Source organism: Bombus vancouverensis, chromosome 5 (genome assembly GCF_051014615.1).
Source record: "Bombus vancouverensis nearcticus chromosome 5, iyBomVanc1_principal, whole genome shotgun sequence".
NCBI classification, from domain to species: domain Eukaryota; kingdom Metazoa; phylum Arthropoda; class Insecta; order Hymenoptera; family Apidae; genus Bombus; species Bombus vancouverensis.
This window is the reverse complement of record NC_134915.1, coordinates 760076-775013: the sequence shown is the minus strand read 5'-3', so window position 1 is coordinate 775013 and position 14938 is coordinate 760076. Positions and strand designations below refer to the sequence as shown.

General features: G+C 34.0%; 2 protein-coding genes across 13 annotated transcripts in view; one reads left to right on the top strand and one right to left on the bottom strand.

Moving 5' to 3' along the window:
* Positions 1–14938, bottom strand: part of LOC117156422 (unconventional myosin-Ie) — a 41668-nt gene that overhangs the window by 11925 nt on the left and 14805 nt on the right. The gene's annotated exons all lie outside the window — the stretch shown is intronic.
* On the top strand, positions 3–13985 carry LOC117156446 (uncharacterized). Of its 3 annotated transcripts, none has more exons than XM_076618846.1 (4): positions 3–366; positions 8961–9185; positions 12699–13174; positions 13238–13985. In XM_076618846.1, exons 2-4 carry the CDS (start codon positions 8962–8964, stop codon positions 13411–13413), a joined length of 876 nt encoding a protein of 291 aa, XP_076474961.1. In that variant the 5' UTR covers positions 3–366; position 8961; the 3' UTR covers positions 13414–13985. The 3 variants fall into 3 exon arrangements, with proteins under 3 accessions (XP_076474961.1, XP_076474962.1, XP_033189372.1); XM_076618847.1 differs by having other exon boundaries at positions 12699–13165; positions 13238–13984; XM_033333481.2 differs by having other exon boundaries at positions 4–366; positions 12699–13982.

Genomic DNA, 14938 nt, shown 5'->3' with positions numbered 1-14938 from the left:
CCGCAGTGCAAACAGAGCCATCATCTGTGTAACGCGTATTCGATCGTACAGGACCGTTTCGAATTTCCATCGTTAAGATTCACGTGCAAATCATGACCGATAAATTGTCCGATGAATACAGAATGCTAGAAAATGCGAAATCCAGTGACATTTAGTTATCACAAGTGATTCATTATTTTCAAGTTTATACAAGTTTGTAGTTTTAATTTGTTGTAACGAAATAACGCTTGATGTCGGTCATCTCTTATTGGTGTAAAGTGCACCAGTTTTTAGATAGCTGCGAACAACCGCAGCTACTACACCCGCAACATTGACTGATCCAAATAGATCGTATTCGCGTTGACCTATTTCAACATTCTACTTCAGGTACGCGCAAAGCACTTTTACCAAGCGAAATCTCTTATCAATTTCATCAATGATTACCGTTAGATACGTCCGTGTTTATTGCCAATTTTATTGACACTTTCTACTCACTAAATAATATATCATCCCTTTTGTGCATAAACCACGGGCGTGTAAATTTTCTCCTTTCTAACGAAGGCTAACGTTATATTTACTATTAGGTCGTCCCATAAGTTCGTGCCGATTTTTGCGTATACATTTCATGTGTCGATTTATAAACATACGACGATAAGGGACCAATGCACTTGAGCTTAGCTGATCGAGAACAGGCTAGAGCAGATTTTCGTGGGTATAAGATCGTAATATAGCGAACACGGTGACTTCTAACAGTAAAAAATCATGAGTGAAATGCGTATCCATTTCCGACATCCCGTGTTATATGAATTTCGGAAAGGAAGTTCTGTAACAATTGCCACGAAAAACATATGTGCTGTTTACGGAGAAAATGCGCTTTCATCTCGCACCTGTAGGAAGCGGTTCCAACGTTTTAGAGCTGGGAATTTCTGTTTAGAAGACGAGGAACGCTCCGGGCGTCCTCCTCGGACAGACGAAGATAAAATTCGGGATCTTGTTGAAAAATCACGAAGTTTGATGGTTCGAGAGACGTCAAATGTTCTGAAAATACCCAAGACAACGATTCATAGGTGTTTAAAAAAAATAACATATGTAACTGCTCGAAAAACGGCACGAACTTATGGGATGACCTAATATATAGATTCATAGATTTGCTAGGTAAATTAAAAAGATGCGTGTTGTAACAAACATAGTATAATAACGTAACGATTGTGCTTTACATCTGATTCGTTATTTTTCGGAATTATCTCTGTGGTTTGGTGCAGAATGTATCGATGATATTGTAGTACTCATAAAATTGAGATATTAACGCTTCAAGATATGTTAAAAAATTCGTGTTTAAATAATTTCTGAATTATACAAGCGTTCCTGCCGTTTCTACTTTCTTTTCTAATACAAGAAGATAAAATTTATATCGACTTTGGTATTTTCCGCAGAAAGTTTATTCTATGAAAAATATCAACATTCGCATGTACAAATCCCATTATCGTCGCTTGAACATAGAATTTCAATTTGTAGTTTTTTATACAAAATATACAATCGCTTACAGCCGGGTCCAACTGACTTTTGCAAAAATATGACATTAGCACTTGTTATGCGAAACCACCGATCCAATTTCTTTACCTTCGATCGTTAACTTCTACAGGGTGGTTGGTAACTGGTGGTACAAGAGGAAAGGGGGTGGTTCTACGCGAAAAAAGAAGTCGAAAATATAGAATAAAAATTTTTCGTTCGAGGCTTTGTTTTTGAGAAAATCGACTTTGAATTGTGGCTCGGTACGCGTGCACTTTATCGCGTCTCGTTATAACGGATTTCACTGTATATCGTTGTCTCGATGGAAACATTAAAAAAAATTGTTATTCTATATTTTCGACTTCTTTTTTCGCGTAGAATCACCCCCTTTCCGCTTGTAGCACCAGTTACCAACCACCCTGTATACAATTTTCCTAATGTTTTTACATAACACCTTGGGCTCGACACAGATAGTCGACGGAGAGGTAAATATCATGGAATACATTTGATATAAATTATTCTGTCAGATGATCGCGTTAAAACGATTGCTACGTTAAAAAATAAATTGAAGATGCTACGAATTGAAAGATGAAACACGGAAGAGCTTACTGGAGACTTTCCCATGGAAAGTTAGACGCTACAAATAATCGACACTAAGAAATTTATTCTTAAATATAAATCTCGTGTATTTGCGTAAAGGAAATGACGAAAGAATTCCAGAATCTAACGCAGTCGATGACAATGAGAGTCGCGAACAGTTGCACCGATCGAAAAATCCGAAGTATTATCTCGAAATATTACGAAACATTGTTCATTGCAAAATACAAACTTGCGCAATTTTTAATAGAATATACACAGGGTAGTCCGTAATTCGTGACAAAAGTGGGGGTCAGAGAAATCTCAAAAATAGTACCTCTCGAAATAAGAGGAAAATCGAAGATAATGAAGTTGCATTGGACATGTCATTTTCGAGAAAATCAAGTTTCAAATAAGTGAACTTCCATAGTTGACGTCTACATAGGGATAGATAATCGATAGTCGATGTTCTAAATGTGAAAGTAAGAGGAAAATATAGAATACAATTTGACGTCTGAAATCTTATTTTTGATGAATGTATTTTTCTATTGCACGCTAAATAAAATATTTGAATCGTAAAAGAAAGATAATTGCTGATACATTTGTTCTATGTGTTCTCCGATCTCGTGAAAAATTGATTAAAGAGGAAGATTAATCGTAAAACTAATTAAAATATCATCGTTAAATTTCACAAAAATCCATCGGATCGTATTTCTTCGTATTTTGTACTGACGCCAGATTAGGACTTGGAACGTTGTACGTTTCGTTTCTTGTTCTTTTACGCGAGTTTTGATATTATTCGCTTTATCCTTAACGATATTACAATGCATAAATTACTGCAAAACTATAAACAAGAACAAAGACAATATGTAAAAATTAATTTCAGCACGCTACCATCTAAAGTCGTTTGCGCTTCCTATTTCAATAACAACTTTATCATTTTTCTGACTTTGGAAAAATCATACGAGACAGATTGCATTTCCCAATATACAGGGCGGTTGGTAACTGGTGGTACAAGGGGAAAGGGGGTGATTCTACGCGAAAAAAGAAGTCGAAAATATAGAATAAACATTTTTTTTTTAATTTTTCCATGGAGACAACGATCTACAGCGAGATCCGTTATAACGAGACGCGATAAAGTGCACGCGTACCGAGCCAAAATTCAAAGTCGATTTTCTCGAAAACAAAGCCTCGAACGAAAAATTTTTATTCTATATTTTCGACTTCTTTTTTCGCGTAGAATCACCCCCTTTCCGCTTGTACCACCAGTTACCAACCGCCCTGTATACGAAATAGCACGTAATAGCAAACTGTAATTATTTAAGTGTGCGTCACTTAACTTCGATAAAACGATCTAAAATTATACAATAAAACAAAAATACAAGGTGGATTTCCGAAAAGAGCTGTATAAAAAGATATACAACGAATGTGAAAAACTAGAAAATTGGAAATGGAAGATTAAAGAAGTCTGTAGAAATAATAAATTGTTTTCGCACAGATTATATCAAAATAATTATGCAGCGTGTCGTCGCGTTTTTAAATCGCGATGTAAGAGATTTCCAAAATATTGTTTCCTTTTCTTTTTCTTCCTTTTTTTCTTTTGATAGAAAGTCACGGTATCACAGTTTAATGCAAAGTAACAGTGCACAGAAATAAACATACCTCGTGATGTAGCGTTGCAATATCTTTGTGCGTTCAATTATAATAAATCTACCTCATATACATTTCAAATTAACATAGATTTCCGCTCATAAACGTGTGGACATTTTAATCGGTTCACATAAAATCAATAATAAACAGAATACGTGAAAAAAGGAAGCACATGTACTTGTTAACCAATAGAAAATCTAAATTAAGCATAACGAATAAACTAAATATATACAAAACAATAATCAAACCAATCTGGACATACGGAGTCCCACTATGGGGGACGGCAGCAATGAGTCACATAAATAAAATAGAAACAGAGCAAGCAAAAGTTTTAAGGACAATAGTTAACGCTCCATGGTACGCCAGAAACGAAGACTTACGAAAAGATTTAAAAATTCCAACAGTGGAAGAGGAAATCGCTAGATATGCAAAAAAGTATAAAGAAAGACTTGTAACACTCCCAAACCAGCTGGTTGCTGAAACGAATAAAACCATAATAGAAAGAAGACTGAAGAAGAAGCATCTCGCAAACCTCACAATAGAAATAAAATAAACAACTTGGAAAATGGAACCCCGCTGGGGGTAACCATCCACACGTTATATTATTATACCACTAAGCTATAATATTTTACCAAATGTCCTACTGGACAAATTATAAAATTTAAATAAATAAATAAAAAAAAAATTTTTATCGGTTTGCATTAACAGTATATGTAATTAAAATATGTGACAACGGGACGAATTAATGAGAAAATAACGAAGAAAACTTATCCATTATCTTATCTTAGCTTATCAACTTATCCATAACATGGTGAAATTAAACATTTTCCGCATTCATCGCGGTGTTAATCGGTTTTAATCATTGCCAGATTTGATCACGAGAATCGTCTATCCGTTTGGAAGAACCTTCCCTATCTTGTTCATAGCTAAACGATCGAACAAACCGAGGATGATGAAATTAAATAATAAAACCTACCCATGGTGTTCGACACACGCAGGCACCGATCTTTTTACGTGCCATGATGATTCTAACGAAGATCGACACCACCTTGCGCCTTTCTATTCGTCATTTTCTAAATAATTCACATTCTGTGAAAAGTAAGAAAGTATACTTTTGATACGCAGTGTACGCAACACGCATATACCTGGACATAAAATCAATCTATCGAATCAGAAAGTTAGAATCCGAATCGTTCGAAAGAAACGTAATTTCTTAAAGTACGCAGCGACAATAAGCGTTGCAAGCGCGGACTAATAGCGACAATCGATTAAAATGAAAGTTAAAAGTAGTACAAAGTACGGTATACCGAAAATGAAACTTGCAAGCGGACGAATGCGGGTATAACTGGCGATAGAAACTTGAATCGTTTGACAGACCGACTCCACGTGGACTCTTACGTTCACCGAGTATAACCGAGTACGTTCACCAGGGCAACGAATGCACTTGCACTTTTTAAGAGAACCTGTTTCCACTTTAACGCGAACCTACATCGAAAGAACCACACCCACTGACAAGTCGGACCATAGATCTCTTTGGAAAGGAGGACCTTTCCGTTACTCTGCTAGGCGAACAGTAAGACACGATTACCGCGAGATTATTGCGCGATATTTTCCTCGATGTTAAACGGCACTTTGTAACAAAGAGTTAAAAAAAAAGGAAGATTTATTCCATGCACAAACCTATTAGTTTTTTTAGACTTGAAACTTTCACGATGATTAGATGATATATTTGTGATTCTTTGGATTTCGTGTTTTCGTCTTCGTATGCTGCGTTTTGTTTTTATCATTCAGTGATTCCAGTTCGCCTTTTCAGGACAGACCCACTTATTATTTGTTAATTGAGCGTTTAATTAATCTATCGTATACTTCTTGTACGATCTTAATAAGTTCTGAATAAAAGTCTACTTAAAAGTTCATTTATGTCCTATAAAATTAACAATTAGCAATTTTAATAGCATAAACCATAAAAAATGGTTGTAATATACCAATTTATGATTGGGGATATTATTTACTTGAATTATTATAGTTTTGATATTAGCGTTAGCAGCTCCAACGCTAGCTTGTACATCGAATGTTTCTCAGAATCGTTGAAAGTAATACATGGAGAATCTTCACCTTTTATACAAAATTATACAAATTTTTATTCCAAGCAAAAAGCAACTCTTTTTTGATACGAATTGGAGAAAAAATTTGTCAACTATGGACGAAATGGAGATGTAAATAAAATTAACAATTAAAACGGTTATAATATACCAATTTATGATTGGGGATATTATTTACTTGAATTATTATAGTTTTGATATTAGCGTTAGCAGCTCTAACGCTGACTTGTACATCGAATGTTTCTCAGAATCGTTGAAGGTAATACATGGAGAATCTTCATCTTTTATACAAAATTATACACATTTTTGTTCCAAGCAAGAAGCAACTCTTTTTTGATACGAATTGGAGAGAAAATTTGTCAACTATGGACGACATGGAGATATAAATAAATGAAATAATATAAACGAATGAAAAACGTATTCGAATTATGTGCTATAGTTATTATTTAGAATATCTTTTCTAATAATTATATCACAGTTGGACTGCAGATTTTTTACAGAGAGTTTGAAAGTGAAAAATTACACAGAATGTACGTAACATGAGAAGAATATACAGGGTGGTTGGTAACTGGTGGTACAAGCGGAAAGGGGATGATTCTACGCGAAAAAAGAAGTCGAAAATATAGAATAAACATTTTTCGTTCGAGGCTTTGTTTTCGAGAAAATCGACTTTGAATTTTGGCTCGGTACGCGTGCACTTTATCGCGTCTCGTTATAACGGATCTCACTGTAGATCGTTGTCTCGATGGAAAAATTAAAAAAAAATTAAAAAAAAATTTTTATTCTATATTTTCGACTTCTTTTTTCTTTCTTTTTTTCTTCCCGCTTGTACCACCAGTTACCAACCACCCTGTATAAGATATACAACAGAATATAGTGTTTTCTATAATACTTGTGAGATAAAACAATTTAAAGAAATCAAAAATATGAATTTGTTTAAATCCTCGGTCTAATTATAATATAAAAACGAAACAAAGATATGTGTAAAAATATTATAATACAACAAACACGAAGTAACAGTAGATTATCAACCTTCTGCTCTATTCCTGCTTCGAGGTAAATGGATTGTTTAAAAGAATCGAACCACTACCTTCCACAGCCGCATGATAAAACCTAAGAACTCGATGTTTATTAGAACGAATCATCGCATCTAAGGGAGATTGTAATTCCATATTCGCATAACATGCGACTTACAGAAACAAGACAAGTTCTATAAGACGCTATTTTACTTAGCTGAACGTTCGTACTGGGGAAAAAGAGAAGGCTAGGTCGATCCTATTTGAAAAATATAGTTGAATTTGAAAAATATATTTTGAAAAATATATTTATCTAATTTCGTAAATTCTGGTTCTGATCAATTTCTTGTCTTAAAGTCTTGAGATGAAGATTCAAGATCGAGAAAAATTATAAATCATTTTTTCAAGTTTGCGTACTTCTTATGAATATTACGCGTGTTTAACGATAAAAATAAAAATGTTCATACTCTCTTTTCATTCGAAGAAAACGATTAACTGACTCTAGCATTTGTTTCTTCTTATATTCTTAGAAATAATACGATCAATGCAAGAAACCGACTGCGTGACTTTGCATATTCTTCGAACAAAAATTTAACATAACAGTTCGATATTTTAAATAGTTCACGTTTCAGGTTGAATTACGAAAGATAAGATATATTAAAGAGATTTAAAAGGATTATATGTAGCGAGTATTTTGGAAGAAAAATCGATGTAAAATATAAAATTTCAACTCTGATCTACTTAAATCGATTCTCCTGTTAAATATAGTTTTGAGCTCCCTTGTTCGATTATGACAACTATATTATATTACTTCGGTATACGTATGGCTTACGTAAGTGAAACAAGAGAAATTGTATCATTCTGTTCCTTAAGGTTGCTCTTGCGAACAGGTAAAACTTTCACTGCGCGTTTATTGTAACACGCTCGTACATACTGTCTCGTGTGAGTGACCAGGTGCACTAACGTTCTCCTCTTTTTCGTTTCTTATAATTGTAGCGAAAGTGGACAATATTTGTAATAAACAGAAATCGCCATATATCTATAGAATATCTAGGTACATTATAATATTGGGCATGTTTTGCCATTAAGTATACTGTATATATGGAAATCGCCATATATCTATAGAATATCTAGGTATATTATAATATTGGGCATGTCTTGCCATGAAGTATACTGTATATATGGAAATCGCCATATATCTATAGAATATCTAGGTATATTATAATATTGGGCATGTCTTGCCATGAAGTATACTGTATATATGGAAATCGCCATATATCTATAGAATATCTAAGTATATTATAATATTGGGCATGTCTTGCCATGAAGTATACTGTATATATGGAAATCGCCATATATCTATAGAATATCTAGGTATATTATAATATTGGGCATGTTTTGCCATTAAGTATACTGTATATATGGAAATGGCCATATATCTATGTATCTATAGAATATCTAGGTATATTATAATATTGGGCATGTTTTGCCATGAAGTATACTGTATATATGGAAATGGCCATATATCTATGTATCTATAGAATATCTAGGTATATTGTAATATTGGGCATGTTTTGCCATTAAGTATACTGTATATATGGAAATGGCCATATATCTATGTATCTATAGAATATCTAGATACATTATAATATTGGGCATGTTTTGCCATGAAGTATACTGTATATATGGAAATATGTTATAGCTTAGATATGATAATATACATAATGAGTTATGGTATCTCGAGGTACAGATATATCATAACATGGCAATGTAAGACTTAGTATGTAGGTTACTAAAATTATGCTGCAAACGCTGCAATGTATATTTATATCATACATGTATATAGGTAACATGTTAAAGAGCGAACGAAATTCTACTGAACGTGTGTTTATGTAACCAAAGAAGATGTACTGACTTTTAACCCTCGCTACGATAAATAATATATTATACATAAAAGTTCTTTTCTCGTTAATTACTTTCAATAAATGTATATACATAGTTAACTTGAACATAGTAACATACTTGTACAACAAAGTAATTAAGAAGTAAACTATTCAGAGAAAAATGACTTTATGCTTTCCTTTTCTAAGATTGACGAAGCATTTTAAAATATAAAATGGCATTCCAGAATGTTAGCAGCAGTAAATTACTACACGGCAACGGTGCTCTTTGCACTTATACAGCGATCATTCTCGGCAATGGTTCTTCCAAGGCCACCTTCTTCACCAAATTATATCCAACACTTTGATCGGAAAGGAAATGACCAAAGATTCTACGGGGGAAAATCTTTACCAAGTTTCCCACACAGTTCTGAGATGGAAAGAGCTAATAATCCTAATACCAACGATTACAGGTATTAATTATGTATTTACCATTTCTATTATAACTTCCTATAATTTTTACTTTTCTTCTGTTCTGCATAAATACTCTCGCTTTCTCTTCCTTCCTTTCTCCCAGAGTCACATCTCCATGTCAAGTGATAATAAAGTCGTTATAGCAAGAGTTTCGGATAAAACAACTTCCGCTTATAAAAGCATATTTCAAATAATAAGAATTAGGAATCGGATAAATTTTTTTTAACAAAAGTACAGTTGACGTATTTGCCATTCTTCGGATTTCGACTGTGTTTTCGATAGCGATAACGATTTAGACGTTATAATAATCACAGACATAAGAAGTACAGATGGGGGGGGATGCTGTGCAGAGGAAATGGGCACCGTTGAATCATCAGATAAAGATAATCGAAGAGATTGCTCTTTGCTTTTTTACCTATTAGAAAGAAATATCTCTTAGGAAGAAAAAGGGAGGCCACATTAAATATCTCTATCTTCTATTCAATTACAATTTTACTGCACAACTTCATCTAAAGAATCCAGAATTATCTCCTTTTTAACGCTAGAATTTTCTCCGGTGTGGCGAAAGTGCGTAATTTGTAATTTTTTATAGAAATTTTGTAGATAGATAACGATGCATTTTGAGGGATCTCTATGATTTCTTATAAAATATAATATCTAAATGGACGAAAGATTATTTTTCTCCTTACGTTATATACTTTTCCATACATATATCTTCCATCTTGATACAAGTTCTTTAATATAAGTTTTACACTTTAGACATCGATAGATCTAGTTTTAAATAATATCCCATTTCATCTTAGTACAAAACAGATAGTATAAACCCATAATTCTATAAGTCTATATATACACCAGCCTTAGATATGGTCTGCTTCTGGCGTGGCAGTTGAATGCACGGTATTTGATTATAGCATGTGATGTATCGTGTGTTCGTTCAATCCTATTCATTCAACTATCGTATACGTCATTATACATATCCATATTATTAGTAAAATGTTAGTATGATCTGTGGCTAAAGTAGGACCGACTTAAGAGAGTCCAATATAGACTCCATAGGGTCCAAGACTGCGTAAGAAGTAAATCTAAAGATAGGAGAAGTTGTATGAAAATTGTATACTTAAGATTCTGGATCTTTTACACGCTGTGTAATTAAACCAGTGTTTACCAAGTACTTTAATAATCAATGTACTATCAACATGGTCTACACGTTCTTCTCTTTCACCAATTTTGCCTCGTTTAGGTCTGCTGAAACTGTATGTATCTTTATAACTGTATATATATTATCTGATGTTAGCTCGGGTTCAAAGTAAGGCCCACTGTCCATGAAATGTCACTCTGTAGACGCGTTGATGCTAACGGTACACTTCCATGCAGCGACCATTGTGAAGTAATGTGAAGTAATGTGCACCGTTTTCGTCATAACGACTGACGTTAACATCGTGAGCCATACGTTGCAGCCATAAACGAATGTAGCGATACAGGATGAGAGCGACTTGCTCGTCCCTCGACATTTTAATAACGGGACGAAATGTATCTTATCCGTACGCTTCGCAGACTGAGCGTCGATGCAAACGCATCGTCACGTTTAGTACGAAACGACGTGACGCTTTCTGGATAGCGGGCCTTGAAGTAAAACGAAAGAAATTTTGTCATTATGTTTGCTAATTTCAGAAAAAGAGTGCTTCCGATTCTTCGGACGTGTCTCATAAGAGGAAGATACATATTAGGTCATCCCATAAGTTCGTGCCGACTTTTGTGTATACATTTCATGTGTCGATTTACAAACGTACGGCGATAAGGGACCAATGCACTTGAGCTTAGCTGATCGAGAACAGGCTAGAGCAGATTTTCGTGGGTATAAGATCGTAATATAGCGAACACAGTGACTTCTAACAGTAAAAAATCATGAGTGAAATGCGTATCCATTTTCGACATCTCCTGTTATATGAATTTCGGAAAGGAAGTTCTGTAACAATTGCCACGAAAAACATATGTGCTGTTTACGGAGAAAATGCGCTTTCATCTCGCACCTGTAGGAAGCGGTTCCAACGTTTTAGGGCTGGGAATTTCTGTTTAGAAGACGAGGAACGCTCCGGGTGTCCTCCTCAGACAGACGAAGATAAAATTCGGGATCTTGTTGAAAAATCACGAAATTTGACGGTTCAAGAGACGTCAAATGTTCTGAAAATACCCAAGACAACGATTCATAGGTGTTTAAAAAAAATAACATATATAACCGCTGGAAAAACGGCACGAACTTATGAGATGACCTAATATTATACAATATGTATGTGGACTATGTACCATTGGTGGTTTCCATTGAAATCATCGACGTAGACTTCACCGATACCAGCTTCGACCCGGTAGTACAAGGAAATAAGAGAGGATTTTTACTTATGCAGGTAAAGGTAAAGGTGCTACCTCGAACCTAACGCAAGCTATGGATTTGATATTGATTTGTGTTGAAATTACGCTCAAACTAAAGATAAATTAATTGAAATCAAACCAAAATTTATTTAATTGCTATCCAGCTTGTACGGGTTAGTTCTCTTAATTCGTCGATTATCTGCAGCAACAACATAGGTACAATTTCTCTTTTATTTGCCCGTGCTAATACCGCCAGTCAGGTAACGCTGTTGTCAGTTAAAGCTATCTTCAGCGAAGACGGTGAAGACAGAGTCGGTGATTTCAATGGCATTCATATATCCATGCTGAATACACTTTTCTAGATCGTTTCTTTCATACGTGTAGACCTAATAAAAGAGAAAGCAGAATAAAACACTGCTTAATTAATTATGTTTTATCCTGATTTATTCTCTTCCCATCCGATTCCTTCTCTACTTTGTCGTTGTGAATTGTGGATTTTGTTATTTTAATGCTCGTCAATTTATACAATTTTGTTTGTGCAATTTGTACTTGATTTTTAGTATGCCGCATTCCGATTTTCATCGTGTTGTCAATTTTAAAATTAGCCACATCCTTGGCAAACTTTGATACGGAGGGAAAATGGTGAAAAATGATGAAACAGAAAGAATTATGGATTAAAGTAAAAAGGATCGTGACGATTTTACGTCCTCGTAACGCGAAAATTAAAAACCATTGAAAGTAAATGAAGATTGTCATATAAGTCATACGAAATATTATAAAAATCGATCATGGTTAATACATTTACAATTTATTTGAACCGTGTTAACGAATTTGTGACAAAGGAAATTAATTAATGACAAAGGAAAGAAATTAGGCATATTAGATGTATATCACTATTCGTAGACAGGAGATTTCGATCGTGTTTTGATAGTGCGTTACGCTTTGTGCCGATATTTCGTGAACATTGCCTCGAAATATTTATATTCTTGATTCCATTTGTTAATGACGCGCGTAACAGCATTTTGTTTCACCTTTGGAAATTCATTTTACGAAAACCGATGCTTAATGCTATCTTTCATATCCGCGTTCACAAATATTAGAAAATCACGAACCGAGTTAAAAAAAAGGCTATTTTTCTTTTTCAGTCTCGTGGAAATCGAACTTCAAAGTCCAGACGAAATGGACGCGTCCAGCCTTCAAAATATCATACACGCGATGCTGAAACAATCTGAAGAAGCTCGCAACGAGAGTTATCCAAATCCAGAAGTGGTACCTCGCTCAATTTTTGGCGTGAGAGATGTTGGCCTAAGTGCGAACTTCAAAGCAAACGCGGTTAACGAGGGCAGACACGTCTTAGCAGATCCGTCGAAATTTCAAAGTTTCGATGAAAAGCTCTATTACTTAAAGAATAGCAGACCAAAGGTTTATGTAAACGTACGAGGCCATAGCGGTTCTTTTCGCAAAGGCGTAACATCTAGAACGACTACTGTTCACGATCCTATAGAATTTCTTAGAGTGACACCTCCTCTGCAAAGGCAAACTGACTGGACATCTCATCGCAATAAAATAATTCGACCGTTAAAAAAAATTGACCATCAAGCTAATACGAAACGTGAATATGGTAAAAATGTTTCGAAAAAGAAAGCTAAAAAATTAAATAGACTAACTATAGTTTACGGTTTAGATAATCTCTCCACTACTGAGAGTTCTATGGTGACTTCCAGCGAATTACCGAAACAGATACCAGCACCACCGTCCAGATTTCCAAGTAGAATATTAATGGCACAGACCACGCCTGTTCAAAGATATGCTTTGAAAAGAACGAATATATTGCCAGAATATAGTTTCTCAAACGTTTGATGCTATTTCAAATACGCAAACAAATTCTTTTACAAGGTAAACAAAAGAAAAATCAGTTTGCGGAAAAGTGGACAGATAGTGGAAATAGATATGGATAAAGTTTCGATAAATACGGTTTGTTTATACAAAAGTGTAAATATTAATTTCAATTACTTACTCGATAATCTACATACTGTAAGGATATGTAATAAATAAAACTTATAGAGTATTGGTACTTGTTCGATAACTTCATCGATAACTGTTTCCACTGTGTTCACTTATTTTTGTCCCCGTCTGTATCTCATTCGAAACCACCGAATAATACTCGGCGATACTTTGAAAGTTTGCGAACAATGATCATTTTTCTATACCAAATAGGAATACAGGAAGATCTTACGTGCATGTTTTATAGGATCATTGTGAAAGATAACGTTTTCAGGAGATTTAATAACTCGCATCTTCGCTTGTAGAAAGTGACAGAATTTAATTTGTAAATACATAAACTTGTTGCGTAGAGTGAAACTGAAGAAAATAATTTCTATAGAAAATGTCGAAGAAAATGTTACAACTTACAAAATAACGTATCTAAATAAAATTGTTGAAAGTATGTTGAAAGCCAGATAGAGATATCTATAATTTCGTTTCAAAATTTATAAATATACACTAAAGTTTGTATACCTATTTAAAGAATTTCTTACCTTTAATCTTAAGTTGTACATTATATAATTTCTTTAGAAACATTACAAGCATACTTTCCTTAACATACGTTTATGGATGATTTTATTTATACATTACAATCGGATGTACACTTTATATAAAATATCAAAAAATCTAGTTTTTAATCAAGAACAGACTCGAAACGTTAAACAAATCAACTGAAAAGTGTAATCACTATAGATCTCTGAATTAATCTATTTCTGATCTATTTTGATCTATTTTTGTAACTATGTATACTACGTACATCACGTAAAACTATATTCGTACTCTAAAAATTTCATATTTCAAAATATACTATCTCTTATCTGCTGCAACAATGACATAAATATATATGTATACAATGTGCAACTGTGCAACGTTTCGTTAATACTGACGTACGTATGAACCAGTCACAGAACAAATTGTTTAACTCAGTTTCTCGAAATTTTTGAAATGTCAGTATCAGAGCACTTGATTCGTGCTTATTTTATATAGTTTCAATTTGCTCTGTCTTAATTTTGTCGAGTTAACTAGTTTGGCAAATAAGCGGCTCCTAATCTGCCATCGATCTTTCCTTCCAAGTTATGGATTGTATGAAAAAATTATTTTGTAATATATGTACAAGCACCGATGATTATGTATTTAATCTTAATTTAAGTTTATCTATTTAATTTTAGGTCAAGTTTTTAAGTCCCTTAATATTATCAGGCCTGTAAGTATGAAACCGGAATTTGTCTATAGATGGCCCTAGCTGATAATGTAGTTATCACTAAAATGCGTCATTGATACCAAAAGTCTTTGTTGACATCTCGCAAACATTTTCGACTCAGAACAATACAAGTTTCATACA

Coding starts and splice junctions, on each gene's coding strand:
- LOC117156446 (XM_033333481.2), top strand. CDS start 8,962: ATGTTAGCAGCAGTAAATTACTACACGGCAACGGTGCTCTTTGCACTT. Junction 9,186..12,698: donor CCTAATACCAACGATTACAG/GTATTAATTATG, acceptor TTTCTTTTTCAG/TCTCGTGGAAATCGAACTTC.